Here is a 27,810-nt window from a genome sequence, read left to right on the forward strand (position 1 = left end):
CGGCCGTGAAGCGAAAAGAATATCGCATAAGGGCATCTGCCCTATATTTCTCGTTTATAATTTCTGCCACGCTACTCTCGTAAAACATTATAGTCTTATTAGCTAGTAACGTTAGCTTCTTTTCTACCTCATCGTAGAATTCCAGACAGGACCTAGAACCCTGTCTTAAGGTAGATAATTCCTGCTCTATAAGATATACGGGACGTTTGTCCGCGTACGTAAAATCTAAACGTGATATAATGGCATTAAAATTCAGAACTGTACTAAATGATGAGAGGACCACATCGGCAGCCCCTCTTATTTTGTTCCTCAAAATGGTAACTGCTTGGTAGTGTCGTTCACTGCCATCGTATCTTTTGAACAGTTCATAAGCGTTATGCGCCGCCTCGCGCCATGACACATATGTGCCTATGTGACCATGAAATTCGGGAAATGATTTGATCGCATCAAGCGTTATGTCACATGTCACTAGTGGATTTACAGATACCTTTAGATATTTTTCTACCTTTGGCCTGCTGCCCGTCACCTGGTTTTGGATTGCTCCTAACTTCCTATCGAACTCCAACCTTTGTGCTGCCAAAGCACTTCTAACTTCCGCCTTAATTAACTCGCTTATTTGTTCTGTGTTCATATTTGCTTTCTGACTTCCTAACTTTAAATTTCTAAAAGGGTCTTCCAGACCTTCACTCATTAAATTTTTGTTCTGTCACTTTCTTTTATTTTATTCATTATCATTCTATATTTATTCCAGGAAACGAGCATCTCACTTACCCTTCCATTGGATTTGAATAGATTAAGATTAGGTTCAGGTTCTTCCGGTTAGTTGATCGGGCCAAAGGTTGTCTCTTCTTTAAGTCCACGTTGAGTCCAAGTAGTTGATTGTTGTTGATTTTAAGTGAGCCAGCTGTCGTAGTTACACGAGTCGAGTTAAGAACTTTATATTTTTCTATTAAACTTTTCACTCGCGGGCCCCACGTTGGGCGCCAATTATTCAAATGTAATGTTTAATTCAAAATTACTTTATTTGCCGTCATCTCGGCTTAGTTGTCAAGTATAAAGTGAAACTTATAATTATCCCTAACTTAGCTCAAGCCACCAACCCGCATCGCGTTGTGGCTCCTCTGCAGACGTTTTGCTGACCTTGCGCCTCGTGCATTGTGTTAGTTTACTTTGATGTCTGGCCAATGTTCTCACGCAAAATGTGCTAACTTAGCGACATGTGCAGAGTGGTAGGCTCTTATTACGACGGGAAATAGGGTGTGTAGTTTCCTCCCGATAACTTTAGGGTGTGTCGTTTTCTCGCGATAACTTATATTTAACATATGCACATACATATGTATGTATGTATATACCTTAAATTACAGTCGTACTTACATATGTATATATCATTTTACCTGTAATGAAAATCCGGTTCAACGGCTAATAAAATTTTACCAAACACGGTAAAATACAGGTATAAATAAAGTTATACAAACATATATGAAAGAAATTACTTGCGAAAATTTTTCCGGAAAACCCAAAATATATATTTATGTACTCACATATAATATACTTATCTATAAAGCATATCAAACAGCCGTTCTTATAGAAACTATTTAGAAGCGCGTATTTGCTTATATATGTATGAACATATATGTATGTATACGAGAGAAAATATCTTCTTTCTATTCCGTTTTCGCGTTCTCTCAAATCTGTCTATGCTATACCCTACATACATTGGGTCAATTAAATATTACAAAATTATTAAAAAAGTAATATTTGATTGTGAAATTAAATAAACGATTTGGGGAAATTAACAATACAACAAATTGTTAAAACAAATACATAATATCTTAAAATCTAACAAAAAATATAAACAAAAACGCAGCTTTGCACAAAAAATAATTGAATATATATAGTACATATTCGTATACACATATTTACAAATTCAAAGTCCACATTGGCAATTAACCGGCAATACCTCTTGTTCTTTGGCAAACAAAAACAAGCAGGATTGCGTACAAAAACGAATTGATCTTTCTGACGAGCTCTCAATTGCTTAAGAATATAAGACAAAGCATAATCATAAGCCACAAACAATTCGTGCATACTTATGTAAACAGCGCATTGATCTCCTCAGCGAGCTCTCAATTGCACACAACATAAGTACCATCATAAGCACATACATACATATGTTCATACAGTTCCAAGTATTAGGGTGTACCCAAATACTAACATAAGGACGTAAAAGGTGTTTATAAAACTAAAATAAAATACAGAAATATTATTATTTTGCAATAAACAGAAAAGATAATAATAACACGAAACATATTCGTTGGTTAGCAACCTAAACTGAAAATAAAAACGTTTACCTAAAAAGTTTCAATTCAATTTCCATATTGAAATCAGTTTACTCTGAGAAAAATTTAATTCGTTTGAGAAATATTTTAATGCCCAATATATCAAAAATGGTTCATAATGATACACATCAAAATACACCTGCAGGAGCTACACGCTCAAAGCAGGTTGTTAAATTCATTTCACAAAGCGACAGTTTAATAAGATACTGCACCAGATTTGCCTCCTCACCGATTCATGAAAACTCTGAATCGTTATTAGAAATCAAAAATCAAAATCTTACAAATTTTTGGACTCGCTCCCAAGCGGTTCATGACGCCATTCTAGATTCTGACGATTCAGATACACACAATTTCAAATCCTCGGCTTATGCAATATACGAAAACTGCTTAGACCAGTACGAAGAAACAAAAGCGATGATCTTCGATCAATTAAAACTCTTAAAGCAATTGCACCTACTCCCCGCAGTGGAGTAGAGCTGCCACAAATAGAAAGTCAAAAGGCAAGTTCCGGCATCCACCTCGAGTTGCCGCCATGTGACACAGAAACATTCTATGAAGGTTATGAAGAATGGCCGTCCTTCCGGGATATGTTTACAGCCGTTTACATCAACCATCCAGAACTATCAAAAGCACAAAAATTGCTTCACCTCCGATGCAAGACAAAAGGTCAAGCAGGCGTCATAGTAAAACAGTTCGCTCTTAATGACGATAATTTCAATTTGGCTTGGGAAGCTCTAAAAGCTAGATATGAAAACGAAAGAATATTGGTCGATAAGCAAGTAATGACACTATTAAACATGCCTAAAATCAAGAAAGAAACAAGTGAAGAATTTGTAACACTTCAATCCACTGTTTCAAACTGTTTGTCGATTCTGTCGACACAAAATATTCCCACAGATAGCTGAGACCCAATTCTGGTAAACATTTGCACCGTCGCATTACCAGAAAAGTCGTTACTTCTATAGGAGCAATCGCTCTCATCACGGAAAAAGTGCCCAACGTGGCAACAGATGAAAGATTTTCTCACCACCCAATATGAAATTGCGGAAAGGTTAGAAGAAAAAGTAATCAAAAAAAAAAAGAACATTAAACACGACCAAAATAGAAGCTTAAATAGACCCCAAGTTAGAAGCAAAAACAAATCAAACATAATTTTTAACAAAACACAATCGTTCACATCCGAACAAAGAACACATACGTCATGCGAACTATGCACAAGAGGGCATAAGCTTAAAACTTGCGAAAAGTTTAAAAAATTAAACATTAACGAAAGAAACAACTTTGTAGGATCAAAAAGACTCTGTACAAACTGCTTGTCCCATACACATAGTCTTAAAAGTTGCAAAAGTAAATTTAACTGCTTATATTGTCAGAAAAGACACAATTCAATGCTTCATTACAGCAGATATCCAATCTCACTCCAGAGAAGCGCTTTTACAAAAAGAACGACGGGCATAGTTGCAAAAGCAAATTCCGCGGTTCACAATTTTAAAAATTGCCAAGAGACACCATGTTGCACAAAAGGTTCAAATGCTGCACAGCCAAACACAAAGTGGACTAGTTACTGAACTAGTTATCACCACATAAACTCAAGTTGAGAAAAAATCAAATCAATGCCTTAATTCACAATTAAGGAAATATCAAGACATTCGGAAACTTCCCCGAATATAAAACAAAACTAAAGTAGATCAGTATTGTGAGGACTTCTCTAAAGCCACATCTATGCGATCAAATAATGGCCAGTACGTCCCACGACTACCTTTAGAGCCACAATTGTGCAACATCCCACATATTGACAGAAAAAACAAAGTCAGAATTCAATCTGACAATAATAAACATTCAAATATTTGTCACTTTTCGACCCCCCAGGGTAGCCTTCGCCACTTATGATTACTGACGCAAGATTTATGTTACGAACAAATGAAGCCGAACTAAAATTTCGCAGATATAAATACAGCGATGAGTAAACTATTTCCCACATACCAAGCTAATACGGTTTTTGAATATCCATATTGCGCAACATATATGTGCGCATACAAAGCGATACCACGAACACAACCTAATTACTATTTCAATATGACAAAATGTAAATAATACGGCTTATGTCTTCAATTGTACATACTAGAAAGTCAAAAAATCGAGATATTTCGTTCAATATTGCTACATAGCTAAATTTTCAAATTATGAGTAAAAACTCAAAAGGAAAGCTAAGGGATCACCTTAGTCTCAATGTGATACAGTGGCGCACATAGACGTACCAAAAGCAAAGGTAGCTCTTATCGCACCTACATAAGCGCTCCCCACAAGGGTAGTTGGTTAACATTGCACTTTTAAAAAAAAGTGGATGGAAATTACCACAATACATTTTAAAATGAAGCCGTTCGCAATTCACGGCTACTCTTTCGCAAGATCCCTCTCATTTAAAAGCCCTAACCTCAGGGAAAGTTTTCAAAGGAGCACCATTCTGGCCACACTTGAGCCAGGCGTGGAGTACCTGTCCTTAATAAACCATAATCGATAATAAAAAAAAATTGCAACAATTGCAAATAAGATGGAAAAGACAATAATAAATAATCCGCGTATTAAACCGGTATGTCGTCCGCAAAATAAAGTTGCTTATCTCAAACGTATGTATATTAAAATTCATATCAAACGAAAGCCGTTTCTACACAAAGGTGTAAATATGATTAGAACCCCAACACCAAATATCCGACGGTCGCCATGCTACATCACTAGCAGTACGTCGACATACATATGTACATGAAATCGCATATACATACATTTAATACTAGGCAAAATATTCGCCTAGGGGGCCGAGGATGTTTAAATGAGCTAAGCCTCCCCCCACTCTACCCGGGAGAAACTGGCGCACCCTAAGGACGAACTCACATACACCACATCCGATGGCACCATACACTTACATCACCACACAACATCAACACAACTCACCACACATGTACCCATTCAACAAAAAGGATGGACATCGAGATGGAAGGCTCAATTCGACATTAACAATTCGCACGTCAACATTCGCTTATGCACTGCGCCGCTACTCTACCGCGATTAGACCTTTCGACCTCCATCCGCGAGAACTCGATCGCCAGCTCCAGAAAATCGGAACAGGATTCTCGCCGCCGTATTTGCTACTTATTTTTATTGGAATTAAATTGTGTAACATTTATATTATATTTCCGTTGGTGAGATTGTGAAAATACAAACAAAATTCATTTTTAATAAACATAAATTTCGTATACTTTTAATCAGGAGCCTTTACCAACTCCTCTTCGGATTCAAGAGTGTATCAAGGCCAAGTTTCACAACATTAGCCTAATTTGTGTGCATATTCAAGGAACGAGAAGTGCGACAAGCCAAAGATGAGTTTTACTCGCACCTAGAACAGCTATACGAGGGCTGCCCCTCCCTGTTTTCAAATACGTCTTGGTGACTTCAATGCCAAGAAGGTATAATTGTTCAAAAAATTGGAAAATTCAGTCTCTACGGTCAAGCTACTGAGAACGGTGTGAGCGGAACGGTTTTGACGAAACGTGGGAGTAAGTAGGTCACTTTGCTATCTCCCGGTGAAAGAACATTAAACAAAATCGATCACGTCGTGACGGCGGAAGGCATACTTCCAGTGTGGTTGACGTGCACACGATCCGAGTGGTCAAAACTGATTCGGACTACTGCCTTGTTGTGGCCAAGTTTTTATAACCACAGAAAGATAAGAATATAGCAATCTCACTCTTGCTATGTAAGAGCATTGGAATTGCATTGCCCACTCTATTCGTACCGCCCTGAAGAGGTCATTGATCGAAGACAAGAGAAAAAGGATGTATTTTCAAACGAAAGAACTGAAGCAGATTCTTAAGCTTGCGGAATGGTGACTGCAATGCTATCAATATCATGGGAACAGAACACGAATCTACAGTTGTCGACACAACGTCGTCGTACTACCATCTGAACAATACGAAGTTCGAATAGCCATTGCTCAACTTAAAACAGTCTACCAGCTGTGCTCCTCAAAAATGGGGACGAGGAGCTGGAATTGCGCATGAATCAACTTCTTTTTTTAAATACGGTCGGAAGAACGTAAGGTGTTAATGCCGGCTGCTATAATTACCGCGGTATCAGTTTTCTGAGTACTTTAATTGTAAGTGATTTTCTATTCTAGTGGGGTTAATTATATTTTAAATTATTTACGTTTAACTGTGAACATTTCAGAAAACTTTTTAGATCCTTTATAAATCGATCTTAATTACTTTTAAATTATAGAAACAACCGTTATGTGCATTAAACGCATGTACTCTTTAGCAACATATTTGCGATGATATTAAAATGTGCAAGTATTATATATATAAAAAAGCCTGGGAAAGATATGTGTGTATTTGAATAACAATTGAAGAGGGCTTTGAAATTTTAAAATACTTTTGAGTTCTTTAAGGGGCTATACCAGTGTGACGGATGAAAAATTAGCCGATTTTCGTGATTTTTTTTAAGAGAAAGTACGCAATTGAATATTTCGAACTTCTTTGAACGTGATAGAGTATATTTTCAGCTATATTTTATATTTTTTTTTGTTACAAAAATTTTCAAAATAACGGAGTTATGGGCTGTCTTCGGAGGGGCCAAAAAAAAAGTGTCTCAACTGCTGGCATGATTACGGTCGAATGAGTAGCTGAAACCAAAAAATTCAAAATGTTTATTAAACTTAAATATATTTTCTATAAAATGGACTACGTTCTTTGAAAAATATCAAAAATTAAGAAAATGACATAATTTTGAAAAAAAATCGTTTTTTATGAAAAAAATGATCGTTTTTTTAATGCCAAATTGAAAATTTTCAACCAATCAAAAAGATCGTAGTTCATTGTATGGCAAATGTATTAAAAAATTCTCAGTTTTAATTTGAAGTCGATCGGTCAATTTCTCGTTTAGTTATGATGTCAGCAATTCTGAAAAATGTCGTTTCGAGAAAAAAGCGTTTAAAGTTTCACTTACATATAACGGGTGGGCCATCTAACGTTTTAAATTTGAATTATCTACATTTCGACATTGGAAACGTCAAATACCATTTGGAAATTGACAGATATTCAGTAAAAAGTCTAAAATTTACGAAATGGGTCGCTATTCACTATTCTACAGTTCGCAGATTGGGCAGAAGATCGTTTGACCGAGGATGGTCAATTTTACCGAAAAATCATCTTTTCGGACGAGGCTCATTTCCACCTCGATGGTTACGTTAACAAGCAAAATTGTCGCATTTGGGCACAGAAAACCCGCACGTAATCGGCGAGAAGCCAATCACTGTATGGTGCGGATTTTGGTCTAGTGGAATCATCGGCCCATTTTTCTTCGAAAATGAAGAAGGAACCGTAACCATCAATGGTGAACGATATCGCGCAATGTTAACCGAATTTTTCTTCAAGCAAATTGAAGAGGAAGACTTGTACAACATTTGGTTCTAGCAGGACGGCGCTACGTGCCATACAGCAAACGCTACACTCAATCTTTTACGCCCAATCTTCGAAATTTAAAATTTTATATGGCCCACCCTGTATATGTTTGCACCTCCGAGTGGTCGCTCTTTAGAACGCTGCCATCCAAAAACTGTTGAAGATACGACCTTCCGGATTTCACAGGATATTTATGGAAATACAAGCTATCGAAAAAGCAAATAAACAAACATTTTTTTTTTTTTGAAAGTGTCACACTGGTATAATTGCCAAAACATTGGATAATGCATAATTTTCAAAAAATCATTTTATTAATTTGAAAGTATATGCTATACGTGCATGTACATATGTATATGGTCATATTTTCTTTTATTCAATTATTTTTGAACTAAAAAAAAATGTTGCTATTAATTTTATATATTATAAATGTGTGTATTTAATTTCCTATATAAAATTCACTTACAACTATAGCAACTATATATTATCGTAAGCATATTATATAATTTACGAGTAAATGTTTTCCTCTTTTTTCCGCTGTACACTTATTGCTGTGCCTCCGCTCGTTTTTAAATTCTCCATACATTGCTGCCAAAATATATGTATTGTATATACTAACAAATAAATGTTAAACAATAATAAAAGGATCGCGAATTTGTTGAGCTTGAAATACCGTACAATGGTCAACCGAAGCGTACTGGTTCTCCTTCGCCGATGGCTAGTCCTGCTCATTCAACGAATAGTGCTGTTGGCTTAATGCAATCATGTTGCGGCCGATGCTGTTCTCAACGTTATCAGGTACAATATGAAAATCACAACTGTTTTTTGTTTATATGTATGTACTATATGTTTCTATATATGTATAGAATTTGTTTGTATAAAAACATTTTATGTAAAGAAGTATGTATTAAGCATATTAGTTCTTGAAAGCACGTGAAACGATAAGCCAAAAGCTTTATTTTTCTTTAAGATTTTAATTTTTTTTCTTTATCTTCTAATCATACACCTTCGGTTGCAACTTTAAAATTAACGCTATCTGAACGAATCTCTTATTTCAATTTCGAATTCCAATTTAACTTTTCTAACGGTTGTTTGTAACACCTCAAGCTAATCAAGATATGTACTTCAAATTGATTAATAAAACGAGAAGAATTGAAAATTTTCTATCCGTATGCCAATGTAAGACATTACTAAATAAACGTTAAAATAGATTGATAAAACTGAATACACTTGGCATTTGGTATTGAAAGCTGAGATTAGCAAAATAGAAGTATTGACACCCTATTTATTGTATATTTGGTTTGGGAGATCTTAGTAGGGATATCTGTACTTTAAAGTTATTTTTAGCATGGCGTGACTTCCCAATAGTCTTAATGTACTTATTTCTTAAACTAATAAAAATAAATTAGGCAAAAATAGTGAAAATTTTCTTTCTAAATTTAATGACACTGTGTGAATGTAAATGAAATTGGATAATAACCACGCACATCTCGACATAAACGTTATGCTCAAAAGTACTTTACGTACATACACAACTCTCTAACAAAATGTCAAATGAATTAAATATTATACAGTGAAATCTCTACTTGCGGACACCTCCAATAAGAGGACCCTCTCTTAACCGGACAAAAATTCAGGAACCAAGTTTTACTTTGCGTTTTCTGAACAAATTCCACTCTAACAACCGGACCCTCTCGTGACCGGACGCGGACACTTTTTTTACTACTTTTTATTTTCATTACCTCTCGAAAGCGGACGCGGACCTCTCGACAAGGGACAAGAAACTTGGATTACTGAACGAAAGTGTAAAGAAAACAGAAAAAACCTTTGATGAGCGGACGCGAAACTCTTATTTGAGGACAACGAAGACCAATAATTGAAGTAAATGTAGAGTAACTAACCGAACAGCCGAAATCTATATACGAGTAATATGAGTACATACTCGTACACACACCATATGTTAAAATGTGAGGACAAGCGGTAACTTGTTAAGATGTAACGGGATCTATATGTAGCAATTTGCAGCTATTAACATGAAAAAATAAAAATTATGATTCATTTGATTTGTCTTTGCAAAACGTTTAAGTCGTGTTAACCGGGAAAATATGCCACAAAAAAAGAAAATACTTTCTATTAAAGAAAAAATGGAAATTTTAAATGTGTTGGAGAAAGAAAATTTATCTGTTCGTGCAATCGGAAAAAGGTTAGTGCTTTATAATAGTACAATTTTTTTTTACTTTTATTTGTTTGCTTTTAAAGATTCGATATTGGAAAATTCCAGGCTGCCACTATTGTGAAAAAAAGGAAGACATTAAAAGGATATGGTTGAGTGGTGATAACATAAATAAAAAGAAAAACTTCTTAAATAGTGATGGTTCAAAAATAGACAATTTGTGTTTTGAGTGGTTTGTCAAAGCCAGAAATCAAAATATACCAGTGTCGGGCCCTATTATAAAGGAAAAAGCAAAACAAATTGCGGGTCAATTAGGACTTCAAACTTTTTCGGCATCAAATGGATGGTTGGAAAAATGGCGGAAACGACATAATGTGACTTTCAAATGCATATGTGGGGAATCTGCTGAGGTTAATCCTGAGGATGTACATCAATTCAAACAAAAGCTACCAGACTTATTATTGGGCTACAGACCAGAAGATATATTTAACGCAGATGAAACTGGACTTTTTTTCCGGGCTTTGCCAAATAAGACTCTTGCCTTGAAGAACGAAAAATGCGTTGGCGGTAAGTTATCGAAGGAAAGATTAACAGTGCTATTGTGTGCCAATATGGCTGGAGATAAAGAAAAACCGTTGGTGATCGGAAAAGCAGCATGCCCACGCGCGTTTAAAAAATGCGATATAAAAAATCTGCCAGTTGAATGGAAGTCAAATCCCAAAGCTTGGATGTCTCGTGAAATTATGTGTGAGTGGCTACTAACTTTTGATAAAAAAATGGGCTCTCAGATGAGAAAAGTTTTACTATTTTTGGACAATGCCACAACTCACCCTCGAGATATTAAACTTAATAATATAAAGTTGATCTTTTTACCTGCTAATACAACATCCATTTGCCAGCCCCTCGATCAGGGAATTATACAGAATTTCAAATGTCACTACAGATGCAATATTATCAAACATATTTTAACAAGAACAGATGAAAGTTCAATGAACAAACTTTCAAAAACCTTTGACATTTTGGAGGCTATTTATTTTATTAAGACTGCATGGGACAACGTAACAATGGAAACAATTAAAAACTGTTTTTCTAAAGCTGGTTTCCAGAAAAGTTTGAACGAAATTTCTGACTTCGATGCAGAGGACGATATTGCCATATCTACGTTATCGGCTTTAATAAAGCTTTTAAATGAAAATGGGCAAGGGCAGCATTCCGATGACTTTTTGTTAATCGACGAAATTGTTACTACAGAAGATGATAATATTGACATTGTTATTGACGAAACGGTTACTGACGAATTATCTGACAGAGAAACTGAAGACCTCAATGAAGTATGCGCTCAGGATGCGAGTCAAATTAAATCATACACTGAAGCACTAAAACAGCTTCGTCGCATTAAAAAATTCGTTAGTGACGACGTTACTGGATTCCAGTACGCCAAAAACTTGGAAAGTCATCTTGAAAACTGTTTTATAAAACAGAAACAAGGAAAGTTGCGACAGACTTCGGTAAAGGAATTTTTAAAAGTCCAAACATAAATAAATATGTTCAATATATTATAACTATGAAACATCTCGCAATAAAAATGAAATATATAAATTAAATTACCAAGAAATCTAATTTATTTAAAAAGTAGTATGTGTATAAATTTTAGTAAAATTTTTATTCGCCCACTCCTACAAGCGGACCCCCCCCATAAGCGGACAAAAATTGCGGAACCGTCAATGTCCGCTTGTGGGAGGTTTCACTGTATAATCATATTGGGTGCGCAAAAACTCCGAATATTAAACCATATTTAGTATATAATATTAATCACTTTACATGACATCATTCTTAACTACTCCAGCTTCTTCGACTTTTACATAGATAACTCAAACAACACAGAAGATATTGAAATATAACATAGTTTAAATATTGGCACAACTGTATTCTACCTCTCATCTAAAAATAGTTGAAGTCGGACAATACCTTTCTCAAGTACTTCGATACCGTATATGAAGATCTCAGCGCCTGTATCTATTTCATCCCATAGATATCGTGTTTTTAAAAATGTAATCGATCTACATGTTTCCCAAATAATATATACAAGGTGCGCTTCAAAGTAAACAGGACTTAAAAAAAACAGAAAAAATGGGGTTTTCGGCAAAATCAATGTATGGTATTCAAAACAGTCTCCTTCTACTTCAATACAGCTTTTTGCACGGTCCAAAAGCATGTCGAACGAGTGTTTTAGCTCGTTGGCCGGTATAGCCGCCAGTATGTCGGTGAAAGCCTTTTGATTTGGTCTCTCATGGAAAAATTCAAAAATTTGTGTTTTTCTTATCGTGAACTACACATGGGAAAAATCTCCAATATTCTTAAAATTTTCCCTAATCGTAAACGAATTTTTTTCATGCGAATCAATGAAATTTGTTCACAAAATTGCTGGCTGGGAACAACTTTCAATAATATGTTAGCATACTTACCTTATTACCTATTTACTTGGTTTTTAAAACATTTTATATGAACAAAATACTTTTAGATAGAGTGTGTTCAAGCTGTACGGACGTGTTTTTTAATTCGCAAGGTGAATTCGGTCTTTACAAAAAGTAAAAAAAAATATTAAATTGAAAACAAACAAACAAATAGAAAACAGTGCAGAGTATATTATTAATAAACATAAACAAATAGTGCATGAAATAAAAATTAAAAACAAAAAGAAAAAATCAAACAAGCAATAAAGCAATAAAGCACGCTCAGCATCACCAGTAAAACCGCAGGCATTCCTTAAATACCCACTTCAGCTTTGTCGAGCCAAAAAAAAACAACTCCTGGCAAAAAAATGTAACGGCGATGATTAGTTATCGCAGCGATCAGCCGAAAGAGAGACTAAGCAAAGGACGCAGTCAGCAGAAGCAGCAGAAAACAGCAATCGGGCAACAACAAATGCGCTGACAGCAACCAGTATGCAGGTACCAGCAAGCACCCGGACAGCGAAGGAAAACAAAATGCAAGGTGAGAATGTACCAAGCAAAACAGGACCATCTGTTCAGACTGGTATTGATCGCTACATAAACGCAAAAAGGAAATTCAGTCCAGTCAAATCTGCGGTCAATACCGAAAAACTTCAACCAGGCACGCCAAATGGCAACAAGCCAGAAATTCTAAATGACAATAGAATTGTCTTATAGCCCTGACAGACGACAGCGCTGATATGCATTAGCGGGCTTAATTTACATTTACTTGCGCATTTGACCAATGTTAATGCAATTTTGTAATGCACAAGAATTTCGTGCATTTAGCTGAATTTACCAAATTTGAGTAGACAACACTGCTCAACAATAACCGATTTTTGCTATTTTTTGACAGATGTCGCTCGAAGTCTGCCACCTCCTTTGCGTATACAGCATCAGAGGTAAACAGTTTTATATTGCTAATTAAATTATGTGCAAGTATATAAACAAAAACAAATTTTAATATTTTTAAATGGCAGAAAATAAACAACGCACAGTTTGTTATCCATTTTTCCATTATTCTTAACTTTTTCCGCAATACAATCAGTTATTGCTTTTAATTTTACTCTCTTATCTTTTAACGTAGTTAATAATAAACGAATTTTTTCGTAAAATTTATATTGATTGGTGGATGGATCTTGCACATAATTTAATTAGCAATATAAAACTATTTGCCTCTGATGCTGTATACGCAAAGGAGGTGGCAGACTTCGAGCGACATCTGTCAATAAATAGCAAAAATCGGCCATTTTTGAGCAGTGTTGCCTACTCAAATTTCGTAAATTCAACCAAATGCACGGAATTCTTGTGCATTACAAACTTGCATTGACATGGGTCAAATGCGCAAATAAATGTAAATTAAGCCCGCTAATGCATATTAGCGCTGTCGTCTGTCAGGGCTATTATGGGCGCGCCTCTTTGCCGTAGTTTTATATTTCTTAAGTTTATTAAATGTAGGAATCCACGGCATTTGGATTTTTGCTGTAGAAACGTGTCAGCTGATTGCTCTCTCAAACCGTAGGGTTGCCAATATCGATATACTGTAGTAATTATAAAAGAATAATCAATATGTTTGAAATTTTCTTAAACTAACTCAAAATCAGAGTCGAATGCTATTATTTATAAATACAATACTATTCCTAATAGTTTGTTTTCAGTTTTGATATTTTGTATTATAAAAAATTGTAATTGAAAACATAGATGTGTGCAAAACTATATATGCGTATTGAACAATGGCAACATTGTTCAACTGAAAACAAACACTGATTTCTGCGTTTTTACCACGGGCTCAACTTTTAACACATTTTGCTCGCTAATTAAGAAAAAGGAAGGAAGAGAGTAGCGTTCCTGCTATAACAACGATGCAAAGGGTACCACCACAATATGAATGCCAAACCTCTTCCAATCTATTTGCGTGAGCAGAGCTCAAATGCTCTTGCCTCCAAAATAAGCAATTTAATAGGCACAAACAATTTTCATATTGGTCTCTTAAAAAAGGTTACGTAGATGAAACAAAAATACAAACATACAGTACACTAAAAAAACTTTCAAGGATGTTGGTAAATACTTGTCAAATAATAATTATTACTCTTACCAACTGAAGAGTTCAAAAAGCCTAGTAGTTGTCATAAAAGGTATAGAGCCTTCGATATACTGTAATGAAGTTAAAGAAGCTCTAGAAGAAGGTGGTTATAGTATTATATCAGTGGTAAACATTTTTAACAGGAACAAAGCCCCACAACCAATGTTCTAAATAGAATTGATGTTGGATTCTAACCAACTTAAGAAAAATAAAACGTATGTATCTGAATTACAATCTAAAATATCTGCTCCATCGCAGAATTACCGTTGAGGAACTACACAAAAAAATGGTGCAGTACAATGCCCAAACTGCCAAGAATATGGGCAAGCGAATCATATTGCACTTTACGCAGAGTCTGCGTGGTGTGTGGTAATTTACATCCCAGATCGAAACGTTCTCTTAAAAAAGAGGATTTAAATAAAAATGTAGTAGCTGTGTTAGAAATCACACTGCAAACTAAAGGGATATAAAAATCTAAAAAGGAAATTGTATGTCTGAACTCAAGCACGTCGTAATCAAACGATAAATATTTTTCCTGGCTGTACGTAAATTAAAAAAGCACTTAAACGCGAGGAAGAATTCAACACCGAAACGTATAAAGGGTGATTTTTTAAGAGCTTGATAACTTTTTAAAAAAAAAAAACGCATAAAATTTGCAAAATCTCATCGGTTCTTTATTTGAAACGTTAGATTGGTTCATGACATTTACTTTTTGAAGATAATTTCATTTAAATGTTGACCGCGGCTGCGTCTTAGGTGGTCCATTCGGAAAGTCCAATTTTGGGCAACTTTTTCGAGCATTTCGGCCGGAATAGCCCGAATTTCTTCGGAAATGTTGTCTTCCAAAGCTGGAATAGTTGCTGGCTTATTTCTGTAGACTTTAGACTTGACGTAGCCCCACAAAAAATAGTCTAAAGGCGTTAAATCGCATGATCTTGGTGGCCAACTTACGGGTCCATTTCTTGAGATGAATTGTTGTCCGAAGTTTTCCCTCAAAATGGCCATAGAATCGCGAGCTGTGTGGCATGTAGCGCCATCTTGTTGAAACCACATGTCAACCAAGTTCAGTTCTTCCATTTTTGGCAACAAAAAGTTTGTTAGCATCGAACGATAGCGATCGCCATTCACCGTAACGTTGCGTCCAACAGCATCTTTGAAAAAATACGGTCCAATGATTCCACCAGCGTACAAACCACACCAAACAGTGCATTTTTCGGGATGCATGGGCAGTTCTTGAACGGCTTCTGGTTGCTCTTCACCCCAAATGCGGCAATTTTGCTTATTTACGTAGCCATTCAACCAGAAATGAGCCTCATCGCTGAACAAAATTTGTCGATAAAAACGAAACGAAACACATTTCGAACCGAACACTGATTTTGGTAATAAAATTCAATGATTTGCAAGCGTTGCTCGTTAGTAAGTCTATTCATGATGAAATGTCAAAGCATACTGAGCATCTTTCTCTTTGACACCATGTCTGAAATCCCACGTGATCTGTCAAATACTAATGCATGAAAATCCTAACCTCAAAAAAATCACCCGTTATAAAGAAGTTGTGTCCAAATTCGAACAAGCGAAATTCCCTTTGGAAAGCTCAGAAGTCTATGAAGCCACCAATCAACTCCTACATGCCTATACAAAACTTGGGTGGAAATTGGGCTCGAAGTGAACTGGAAAAGGCTGATTGTTTTGCAATTCACTTAGAAAAGGTATATTAACCTAATTTGGCAAATAACATTTTTAAGCTGCCAATCTTACCCAATACAGCAAACGAGTCGCTAGAGTCTTTTAAGATTTCACCTTCTGAAATTATAAGAACCATAAAAGAGCTTAATCCAAAGAAGTTGCTGGGACATGATATTACTACCCTAAAAATGCTAGTTGAGTTACCAAATACGAGGGCTGCTATATATATTTCTGGCCTAACAATGAAAATAGGCATATTTTTCAACGAAAATGGTTTTTTTTTTTTCGTTGGATTTGGCTCGTCTTGGAAGACCCACACGGTGGATTGCTCTTTTGACGATCTTATAAACGTCTTTTAAAGCACCGCGATCGTATTTTTCAGCATTTATTTACACCAATCCACACGAGCCTTTTTTTGAGCGATTGTCAAATTGTGTGGGATCCAACGAGAACAAACCTTTTTTACGGCCAGGTGTTCATGCAATATCGAATGTATGCTGGTGGGAGAAATTCATAGGCATGCCTCTATCTGAAGGTATGTTACATGACGGTCTTGCATTATCAGTTCACGTACGGCATCGATGTTTTCTGGCACAACGGCTGTTTTCGGACGACCTTCACGGAATTCGTCTTTGAGCGAGCGTCGGCCACGATTGAATTCGTTGTACCAATTTTTCACAGTGCTATAGGATGGTGCTGCATAGGCATACAAAGATTTTAGTTCATCGATGCACTCTTCTCGTGATAATCCACGTCGAAAGTTGTGAAAAATGATCGCACGAAAATGTTCACGAGGTAATTCCATTTTTTGGCCGAGATGAATTTTTTAATTCTCTGTAAATAAAACAATTCACGATTAGATGACAAAACGTTTTGAGTGATGTTATGCTAAAAAATGTCAAACTTTCCAATGGAAATGTCAGATTGCACCTGGCAACACCTTAACACAGCCGTCTTCATGTAGACCAATCAGTCTTCTACCCTTCTTTTCTAAAATATCTGAAAAAGTGCAACTATCAAATATTTCTCCTTTCCTCTACGAAAATAATACAATACCAACCCACTAATTCTAGTTTCTTGCGAAACATAGCACGATAGAGCAACTAAATAGAATAACTAACGAAATAAGAAAAGCATTTGAGCACAGATAGTACTGTTCATAAATATTTTTATAATTGGCTCCGACTTTGATTAGGTGTGGCATGAAGGTCTTTAATATAAGGTTGAAGAAATTATACCTTTAGAATTGTATAAAAGATTTGAGTCTTATTTAAAAAATAGACAATTTAGTAGGACAATTAAAGTAGGAGCTTTCATATGTGATGAACGACAGATAAGGGCTGGTGTAACACAGGGCAATATTTTAGGCTCAGCTAGTAATGTATTGACATTAACTTTTGCGGATGAAACAGCAATTGTCATTAACAATTGTCACATATTAGCAAAGCTTTTAAGTTCTGTCGAAGAATGGTTAGCGAACTGTCATATAAGTTCACGCAAGTGAGTAAAGTCCTCATTGCCATTCACTTGGGAGTGGCCAGAAACGTTTCTTTACATATGACTCAAGCAGCACACGACTTCCGGTCCTATACCAAGTATCCTCTGTAAAGCCAAAGGACATCCGTTTGAAGCGTTGAGCGTTGAGTTTGAGACCCGCCACGTAAAAAACACTACCAATGAAAACTAATCTACAGGCTCGGATGAAAGATCCCCCTTTTCATGACGACCATGGCAAACGAATTAAGGATTACGATTTGAGGACATGCACCTGGAATGTCCGGTCCCTTATTTGGGAAGGTGCCGCTGCCCGGCTGGTTGATATCCTCTTTGAGTGAAGGCAGACAGCACCGCCGTGCAAGAAATCCGATGGACAGAACAATGACTGAGGTGAGTAAGTCCTTTTGGCATTTACTACATGTGTCTACAGGAGCGCAAAGTCAGTGTAGGATTCGTGGTGGGAGAGATACTCCGTCGTCCCGATGGTTGAACATCTAGCCACAATCCGCATCAAAGCGAGGTTCTTAAACATATCGCGGATTTGCGCCCATGCCCCGACGAAAGAGAAAGACGATGTTATCAAAGATGTCTTATATGAGCGCTTGGAGCACATCTATGAGAGCTGTCTCCGCCACGATATCAAAATCGTGTTTAGCTAATTTAACGCAAGGGTGGCCAATGCAGATATCACAACAGTAGGTAAATTCAGCCTCCACGAGGAATCATTCCCAAATGGGTTGAGGCTGATCGACTTCGCCGAGGCCCGAAACATGGTTATCTGCAGTACTAGATTCCACCAGAGTAAAATTCACAAAGCTACCTGTTGTGGTAGACGGAAGACACACCTCCAGCGTTTTAGACGTGCGTACGCTCCGAGGTCCTAACATCGACTTGGACCACTATCTTCTTACATCCAAGATTCGCACCCGCCTCTGTGCAACAACAACCGCAAGTCAAAAAACACAAGGAAGGTTCGAAGTCGAAAAGCTGCAATCACAATAGATAGCCGAACGATTTTCTACTCGACTTGCACTCCTGCTCTCTGAGAGCACTCGTCAACAACTCGGTATAAGGCAAATGTGGGACCGCATTTCAAGCTCCTTACGTACAGATGCAACTCATACCATTGATTTTTGGAAAAAGGTGATCTAGTAATCGATGTCAAGAGCATACTAAAGCATAACGCCAGGAGAGGGCGAACCCGATTCCGCAATCGATGACGATGGAGCAGACGTTCCATATTCGAATATCAATGACCCGTCTAAAGAAAAACAACGCGGCGATGGATTGCCGGCCGAGCTTTTTAAATACGGCGGCTAAGAATTGATAAGGAGCATGCATGAGCATTTTTGTAAGAAATGGTCGAACGAAAGCATGCCCAACTATTGAAACTTAAGTGAGCTCTGCCCAATGCACAAAAAGGGGACCCCACAATCTGCGCCAACTACCGTGGGATAAACCTCCTCAACATCGCTTATAAGGTTCTATCGAGCGTATTGTGTGAAAGATTAAAGCCCACCGTCAATAAATTGATTCGACCTAATCAGTGTAACTTTAGGCCTAGAAAATCAACAACTGGCCAGATATTCGTCATGCGCTAAATCTTGGAAAAGACCATTGAAAAGAGAACACATTACCTCTTCGTCGATTTCAAAGCTGCTTTCGACAGCACGAAAAGGAGCTGCCTTTATGCCGCGATGTCTGAATTTGGTATCCCCGAAAAACTAATACGGCTGTGTAAACTGACGTTGAGCAACACCAAAAGCTGCGTCAGGATCAGGAAGGACCTCTCCGCGCCGTTCGATACCAAACGAGGTTTCAGACAAGGCGACTTCTTATCGTGCGATTTGTTCAATCTGCTGCCGAAGAAAATAATTCGAGCTGCAGGGGTGAATCGATCAGGTACATTCTTCTATAAGAGTGTACAGATGCTTACCGCTCCATTAGTTCTGCTTTTTCCAGATTGGATAAGGAAACGAAGCAAATGGGTCTGGTAGTGAACGAGCTCAAGATGAAATAACTTCCGTCATCAAACAAACAGTCATTGCACTCGCGGCTTAGAAGATAATTGCGTATATGGAACCAGCAATAACGGCAACGGCAACGTCAGCATTTAAATCCAACCCAGAATAACTCTTGCCAACAAGTGCTACATCGGACTAAGTAGGCAAATCAGAATCAAAGAACAAAGAAAGAAAACATTTTATAAGTCATTTATCATCTCTGTCCTGCTATATGGAGCAGAGGCATGGACGATGATAACAACTGATGAATTGACGTTACTAGTTTTCGAGAGAAAGGTTATTTGAAAGTTGTATGGTCTTTTGCGTTTTGGCCGCGGCGAATATCGCATTCGATGGAATAATGAGCTGTATGCGAAATAAAAGACAGCGACAACGCTAGCTATTTCATATTGTCGAATGGACAAAAACACTCCAGCTCTGAAAGTATTCGACGCAGTAGCGACCGGGGGAAGCAGAGTGAGAGAAAGACCTCACCTCCTTTGGAAAGTCCTGGTGAAGATGAACCTGGCTTCGCTTGGAATTTCCAATTGGCGACACATTGCAAAAGGAAGAAATGACTGACGCCCTGTTGTTAACTCGGCTATAACCGTGTAAGCGGTGTCTACGCCAGTAAAAAAGAAGAAGAAACTTAGCCTTGACAAAAAAGTGCTTTTATGCAATGCGGATACATGGCATTCGACTATGCCGAACGACCTGTGCAAGTAATACGATGGTTCCAATTCTTAGAACAGTCGCGTTGGTACAGGCGTAATGAAAATATCCATTAAGATCTTGGTATTCCTATGGTAAAAAAAGAAGTAGAAGACAGCATAATGAAATATATATCTAAATTTCGAGATCTCCCGAACTCATTGGCTAATGCTTCAGTGCATTCCTGCGATCAAACTTACATTAAAAGAAGAGATATGCCTGCGTATTATATATATATTATATTGTTTGGCAATGAATTTTCCTTTCAATGGGATTATTGGCTTTCAACGAAAAGATTCCCCTCTAATTCATTCAGTCGGCGGCGAATTTGCTCAATGATTGAACGCATTTCGAATAACTGATCTTTGCAGCCTCTAGGGCGAAGAGAAATGTCAGTTAAATGCAGATGGTTTCGCAAGGAGAACAATCGATTAGCCGTAATATTATTTGCAAAAAAAGGCAGGTTATAACGACTGTCGTAGTACATCCAAACACGTGGACGTGGAAATTCTTTAAAAGCTTCCATAATAGCTTAACTCTGCGTCGATGCAGCGCCGCAGCGCGACTGAAGGCATAACAGAAAATATTATTCGGAATAACCTTGGGAGCCACGGTGCATGCTGCTTGGATCTCCATTTCAAAACGCTTGCGTTTCAGGCAAGGAAGCAAAAAAAGTCCCGGAGGGCCACATCTAGGCTGTAGGCCGGCTGCGGAAACGTTGGAATGTCCGCCTTGGTTAGGTAGCTGTTCACCAGAAAGGAGGTATGTTCCGGGGTTGTGGTGCAACTTCCAATTGGCTGCGATGTCTTGTCGGACCCGATGACCCTACGTTTGAGTCTCCTGAGGACTTCCACGTAAAACTTTGCGTTGACGGTTTGTCCAGGAGGAACAAGTTCATGGTTGACGATGCCTTTGATGTCAAAAAAGACAATTAGTCCTTCTCCAAAAAGGCCTAGCGCCACCGAAACACACCACTTTTACTAAAGCAACATCTGAGTAAGCCTACTTGATCATATCAAACGGCTCTGTCACAGATTTACCGAGTTTCACACGGAATTTAATCGCCTACATCGGCTCTAACGTACGCTGTATTTTCAGCTTGCACCACTTACATAAACGCGTCGTGCGAAAATGTTTGTTCTGACTCTCCAGGTGCTCAAAGACAACTGACTAGCCGCTCGTTCGTTAGCTAAGAACGCCCTCTACCGAATCCAGTCGATGCGTGAGAGCTCGCTCTAAAGTATAGTCGTGGCGGAAGTAAATCAGTGGTATTACTTTCCGGAAAAACGCTATATGTTGAGCCAGCACTGCATGGTTTAAAATTTAAATCTCCTATAAATTGAAAACAGAACATTATTAAAAAAAAAATTATAGTAAGTTGCTCCAACAAACAACTCGTCATTCAAATATTTTATGAAAAATTAATACGGAATCTTGTCGATGGTGTTGCTCTCTGCTGGTGGTGATATAAACTGTATTTTATCTTATTTAAAAGTTCACGGCATTCTAGTTTTCCACTTTATGTCCTTGTTTTTTGTGCATTGGATGACGGGGATCTCTTCAAAGTATATTTGATTCGTTCGCAAAATATCACTAGAATTGAGCCCTTCGGTATCAAAACCAACAAGTGCTTCTCTCAAAAATTTCGGCAACTCCAGTTCTTCAATAGCTTCAATATATTCATCAGCTTCCACAAGCAACTTCCTGAAGCAACTTCAAATGTATTGTCATTGTGGGTTATTACAACAGACTCCGTTATCGTCTTAAACATATCACCACCCACCTTCATTTCCTTATTTGCCTTCAATATCAAAATCTTTTTCTAAATATTTCAGTAATAATTTTTATTTTACGCCAAGTAGTTACTACTAAACAAATAACATAAAACGCAGAAAATATTAAAGAGATCGCTCACAATTGTAAAAAAAATATTCGTTGAATAATCTTGTCTCTTTTAAGCTACAGCTATTTTTTGCATCATGAGATATAGCTGGCGTATTTTTATTACTTTTGTTTAAGAATTAATAAATATACATATATAGGTTCAGGAATACTTAAAAATTTTTTCAGGAAAATTTACTCAAGAAACTCACTTTTAAGAAACACTTTATAAACACAATTTTGTAGCAAGAACATTCCTTCACGAAATAAAATATTTGGATATTTTGAATTTAACAATTAAGTATGTATATATAAAGAAATGTAAATGCACTCGCTACGGGCGAATGTACGAAGGAAATATACGGTGAGCTGGCGAGACAGTATCCCGATGAAAGTAAATGATCGTTCGTATTATGTTGAATGTAGCGCGCAGGATAGACCCGATAGTAGAGTAGAGTGGGTGTCGACGCGACGTAGTGTATACGAGGTTTGACAATTCAGTAATGACTGCCACGCTTGTGGTAAACCTGTGACCTTGAAATTGCCTTTCTCTTTTTCCGGCATCCCTCCCCTCTCCATTGATATATGTACCATCGCTCTAGCTTGTTTAGTTCGCCTGCTGCGTCAAGTTGAGTAAACGTGTGTTTGTAGTGCTCGTCACGAAAATGGAAAAACGAAATCAAGACCAACGCGTCGCGTTAAAATTTTGCGCCAGATTGGGCGAAACAGCGTCGGAAACGTACGCTAAAATTGTAAGAGTGTATGGTGATAGCGCTCTTAGTCGTGTCAAAGCTTGCAATGGTTGTCTCCGCGTGCCCCCCCGCCCGAGAAAAGCTCGCATGAGCAAGTCGAAGTTGAAAACGATGATTATTGCCTTTTTTGATAGCCGTGGAATCGTCCACAAAAAATTCGTTCCTCCGGGGAAAACTGTGAATCAAGTCTACTATTGCCAAGTACTCGAAAGATTGCGAAAACGAGTCAACAGGCTGCGCCCAGACATCGCTCGTAACTGGATCCTTCATCACGAAACGCGTCATGCCACACCGCCCTCAGCGTGTCCCAGTATTTGGCCTCTAAAGAGATCGCCGTGTTGCAACAGCCGCCTTATTCGCCCGACATGTCACTCTGTGACTTTTGTTTGCTTCCTAAAACAAAATCGGTGGTCAAAGGCACCCATTTTGAGTTGATTACGGACATCCAGGCGGCCGTGACGAAGGTACTCGGGGACATCCTAGTCGAAGCGTTCCAGAAATGTTACGAAGCATGGAAAACGCGCTGGAATCGCTGTATAGCTGCCCAAGGGGACTACTTTGAAGGGGATGGCAGAGTAGTAGAATAATTTTCAAATATACGGTTTTTATGGAATCAGTCTCATTACTTATTGTCATACCTCGTATGTTAACGTGCGAGTTGTGTAGAACGAAAATGTCTGCTATCCCGTGGTCCATTCTTTTTGTTTGTATAGGTATGGTGAATTGTCTTGTGTTATGCTATCATCGGCTGTGGTGTTTCGAGCTTTGTTTACCTAGGGTGCGCCAGTTTTTCCCGGGTAGAGTTGGTGGATGCCTAACTCATTTAAACATCCTGGGTCCCCTAGGCGAATATATTGCCTAGTATTCTGTATAAGCTGATATATGTAAATCGGCTTACTGTTGGTGGAGTAACCGAGGGCGCAGAATATTAGTTGTAAGAAGCGATTTTGGGTTTAATATAAATTTGTTTTTTATGTAAGTAGTGGCTCTGGAGGTAGTAATTTCCTTTTGCGTGTTTTAACGACTTATTATTATCGTAAAAAATTCTTTGCTTTTATTTATTTTGTTAGCGGTTATTTATAATTTCTTATTTTATCGGTTTGGTTCACCGGTATTTTATTATATACCTTTTCTGTATTACCCGCTTATAAAGGTTAGCAACTCCATGCCAGAATGGGTACTCCTTGGCCCTGGAGTTAGGGCTATGAAATTAGAGGGATTTTGTGAAAGAGTCGTAGAATAGAGAATTCTTCATAATTAGTTAATGCTTTGATTCCCATTAATCACCAATGCGAAGAGCGCTTATGTAGATGCGAATATTATTCGACCTTTTGGATAATTTTATTATAAGTAATATTTAAGTGCACTAATTTTGCAAGAAGTAGCCCGCCACCGCTCTAGGATTTGTTCCGAAATGTTTTATTTTTTATTATTGACGAAAGCCATCCTGCTGGTCCGGCTCGAAGGACCAGAGGAAAGACATTTCTGATACATAGGCTGCTATATATATCTCTGGCGTAAGCAACATTAAGTGTTGCCAGGTGCAATCTGATATTTCCATTGGAAATTTTGACATTTTTTAGCATAAGATCACTCAGAACGTTTTGTCATTTAATAGTGAATTGTTTTATTTACAGGGAATTAAAAAATTCTTCTCGGCCAAAAAATGGAATTACCTCGTGAACATTTTCGTGCGATCATTTTTCACAACTTTCGACGTGGATTATCACGAGAAGAGTGCATCGATGAACTAAAATCTTTGTATGCCTATGCAGCACCATCCTATAGCACTGTGAAAAACTGGTACAACGAATTCAATCGTGGCCGACGCTCGCTCAAAGACGAATTCCGTGAAGGTCGTCCAAAAACAGTCGTTGTGCCAGAAAACATCGATGCCGTACGTGAACTGATAATGCAAGACCGTCATGTAACATACCTTCAGATAGAGGCATGCCTATGAATTTCTCCCACCAGCATACATTCGATATTGCATGAAAACCATTCGATATTCATGAGAGTGCCAGGTTAATTAGATACTGCATTCGATTTGCATCTTCATCTATTGAAGACAACTCTGAAATAAAAAATAAATAGAAATAGAAATAAAAAATAAATGAATAGTAGAAGCTAACGATTCAGATCTACCCGAAAAATTTCAAAACCTCGGCTTACGCCAAAAACGAAAACTGCTTAGACCAGTATGAAGACACAAAAGCAATGACATCAGGTCAATTAAAACTTATAAAGTCAATTGCACCTACTCCCCACAGTAGAGTAGAGCTGTCATATTTGCAAGCCCAAGAGGAAAGTTCAGGCATTCATCTAAAAGTGCCAGCGTGTGATACGGAAATATTTCATGGAGGTTATGAACCATGGCCATCCATCCGGGACATGTTCGCAGCCGTGTACAGAAACCATAAAAAATTATCACAAGGGCAAAAATTGTATCACCTCCGATACAAAACTAAAGGTCAAGCAGGCGTAATAGTCAAGCAGTTCGCACTAAATAAATGACTATAATTTCAATTTAGCTTAGGAAGCTCTAAGATCAAGATATGGAAATGAGAGAATATTGGTCGACAACTTATGAACTTGCCTAAAATTCAAAAAGAAACTAGTGAAGAATCCATCAAACTGGAATCCACTGTTTCAAATTGTTTGTCGGTTCTATCGACGCAAAATATTCCCACACACAATTGGGATCCTATCCTGGTAAACATATGTACCGCCGCATTACCAGAAAAATTGTTACTTTTGTGGGAGCAATCGCTCTTATCAAGAATAAAATGACCAACATGGCAGCAAATGAAATACTTCTTAACTACTCAATATGGAATTGCAGAAAGGGAAGACAAAAAAATAGTCAAAACTAAAATCGTTCAACAAGACCTAAATCGAAGATTCAATAGACCCCAAGCCGGAAGCAACAATCGTTTAAATAGAAGTTTTTTCAAAACACAATCGTTCACATCTGAACAAAATAAGTACACGTCATGCGAACTATGCTATGTACAGGAGGTCATAAGCTATAAACTTGCGAGAAGTTTAAAAAATGTAATGTCAATGAAAGGAACAACTTTGTCAGATCAAAAAACTATGCTATGTACAGGAGGTCATAAGCTATAAACTTGCGAGAAGTTTAAAAAATTTAATGTCAATGAAAGGAACAACTTTGTCAGATCAAAAAATCTCTGTACAAACTGCTTGTCCCACTCACACAATCTTAATAATTGCGAAAGCAAATTCAATTACGTATATTGCCACAAAAGGCATCATTCTATATTGCATCTCAATAACTTTCCCAACACACCGCAAAGTTTCTCAAAAAATGCCACGGGTTTAGTTGCAACATCAACTCCTGAAACAAAAAATTACGAAATTTGCCAGATGCCGCTCAGTTCATTTTACGACATTAGCATCGATCAGTCCTACGATTTCACGTCCCGCTTCTATCCTCCGCCATCTTTTGCGAAATCCACTGAGTTTTAAATAGTTTAATTTAATTTAAAATCCATTGGTTAAATAACAACCTTTTTTTCGTAATTTCTTTTACTTGTGGTGAAATGAATAAACAAAAGGTGAGTGCACTCTTTTAACAGGTGTGAAAGTATATTCGTGCCATTATGTACGGAACTCTATTTCATTTTCATGGCCACCACGGGTAAGCTTATTGCAGTCCACATGCTGAACCCAATTTTCGACGGTTTTCAAACATAAACTGGATACTGCTGCAATTTGAGATTCGATATTTGTTCATCAATCGTCGCTGGCTTGTTGGCATAGACCATAGATTTGACGTAGCTCCACAGGACGGCTGCTCAGTCCAATTGCCGGATATTTTGGTGGTCAAGCGACTTCAGTTCTTGCGTAAATTTCAACTTGTAAAGATGTAGGCGAAGTTCGCCACAATGACGGCACAGAGATGTCGAACGCTTAAAAACGATGTGTGAGACTAATTTGGGTCACAAAATTTCATCGATTTATCTCCAGTAGTTTATGAGAAAATAATTTTACAATTTTATCGTCCTCTAAATTTGAATCTTAAATAACTTTAACAAAAAAAGAATTTTGACGAAATATTTATATCAGGGGGTATGCGTCTGGTCCCCCACCTAATGAACTGCTAATTTTAAAAATCGGTGATTTTTCGAAATTCCCCTGGATCACTTGACGTGGTTTGACCCAATTATGTGAAGAAACTGTTGGTCTAAGAGCCAGTGAATGGCAGAGTGCATGTATTTTACCAAAGATGATATTTTGTTCGGTGACCCTTCTATACATACCTTATATGAAATGGGGAACAGCTAAGCCCAGCGAAGGTAGCTATGACGTCACCCAGGTAAGACAGGTACGTAAGTCAGACAAATTTCGCAAGTATTTTAACAAAGCTGGCGTTTAGTCACTGCAAGTAATATGGTAAATATAACCAGAAAAATAAATGGAAGACGATTTTTTCGGTTGTAACCTCGTGGCAGACGTTTTTGAAAATTTGAAAAAAAAATTTATATATGTTATTTGTAATAGTATTATCAGTTTATTTTTCAAACGGCAGACGTTTTCTCCGGTTATAATACTCCGGCAGACGACAATATATATTGACAGTGTGATTATATGTACCTACTGTGAATACTTCTATATCGATAATTTAGAAATAGATATATTATGAAAAATATAAATATAATTTATAATAATGATTGGGGAAGATGGGTTGTTTATAAATCAAATATAATAACTATTATGACA

General features: G+C 37.4%; 1 protein-coding gene and 1 pseudogene across 9 annotated transcripts in view; both read left to right on the forward strand.

Moving 5' to 3' along the window:
• The window catches only part of LOC105232901 (potassium voltage-gated channel protein Shal), a 164,435-nt gene that overhangs the window by 92,725 nt on the left and 43,900 nt on the right, over nucleotides 1-27,810 (forward strand). For 6 of the 9 annotated variants that reach the window (XR_007423237.1, XR_007423236.1, XM_049460359.1 and 3 more), the window contains exon 5: nucleotides 8,435-8,587. The exons of 2 other annotated variants lie outside the window; for them this stretch is intronic. Coding sequence is in view for 4 of the 7 variants with exons in the window: in XM_049460359.1 (XP_049316316.1) it covers nucleotides 8,435-8,587 (153 nt within the window). In the remaining 3 variants the exon portion in view is untranslated. Of the gene's footprint in view, nucleotides 1-5,603; nucleotides 6,490-8,434; nucleotides 8,588-27,810 lie in introns of those variants that run through there. One more of the 9 variants, XR_007423238.1, reaches the window with a different exon arrangement.
• On the forward strand, nucleotides 8,594-11,577 carry LOC125779556 (tigger transposable element-derived protein 6-like; annotated as a pseudogene).

Source organism: Bactrocera dorsalis, chromosome 6 (genome assembly GCF_023373825.1).
Source record: "Bactrocera dorsalis isolate Fly_Bdor chromosome 6, ASM2337382v1, whole genome shotgun sequence".
Classification (NCBI taxonomy): domain Eukaryota; kingdom Metazoa; phylum Arthropoda; class Insecta; order Diptera; family Tephritidae; genus Bactrocera; species Bactrocera dorsalis.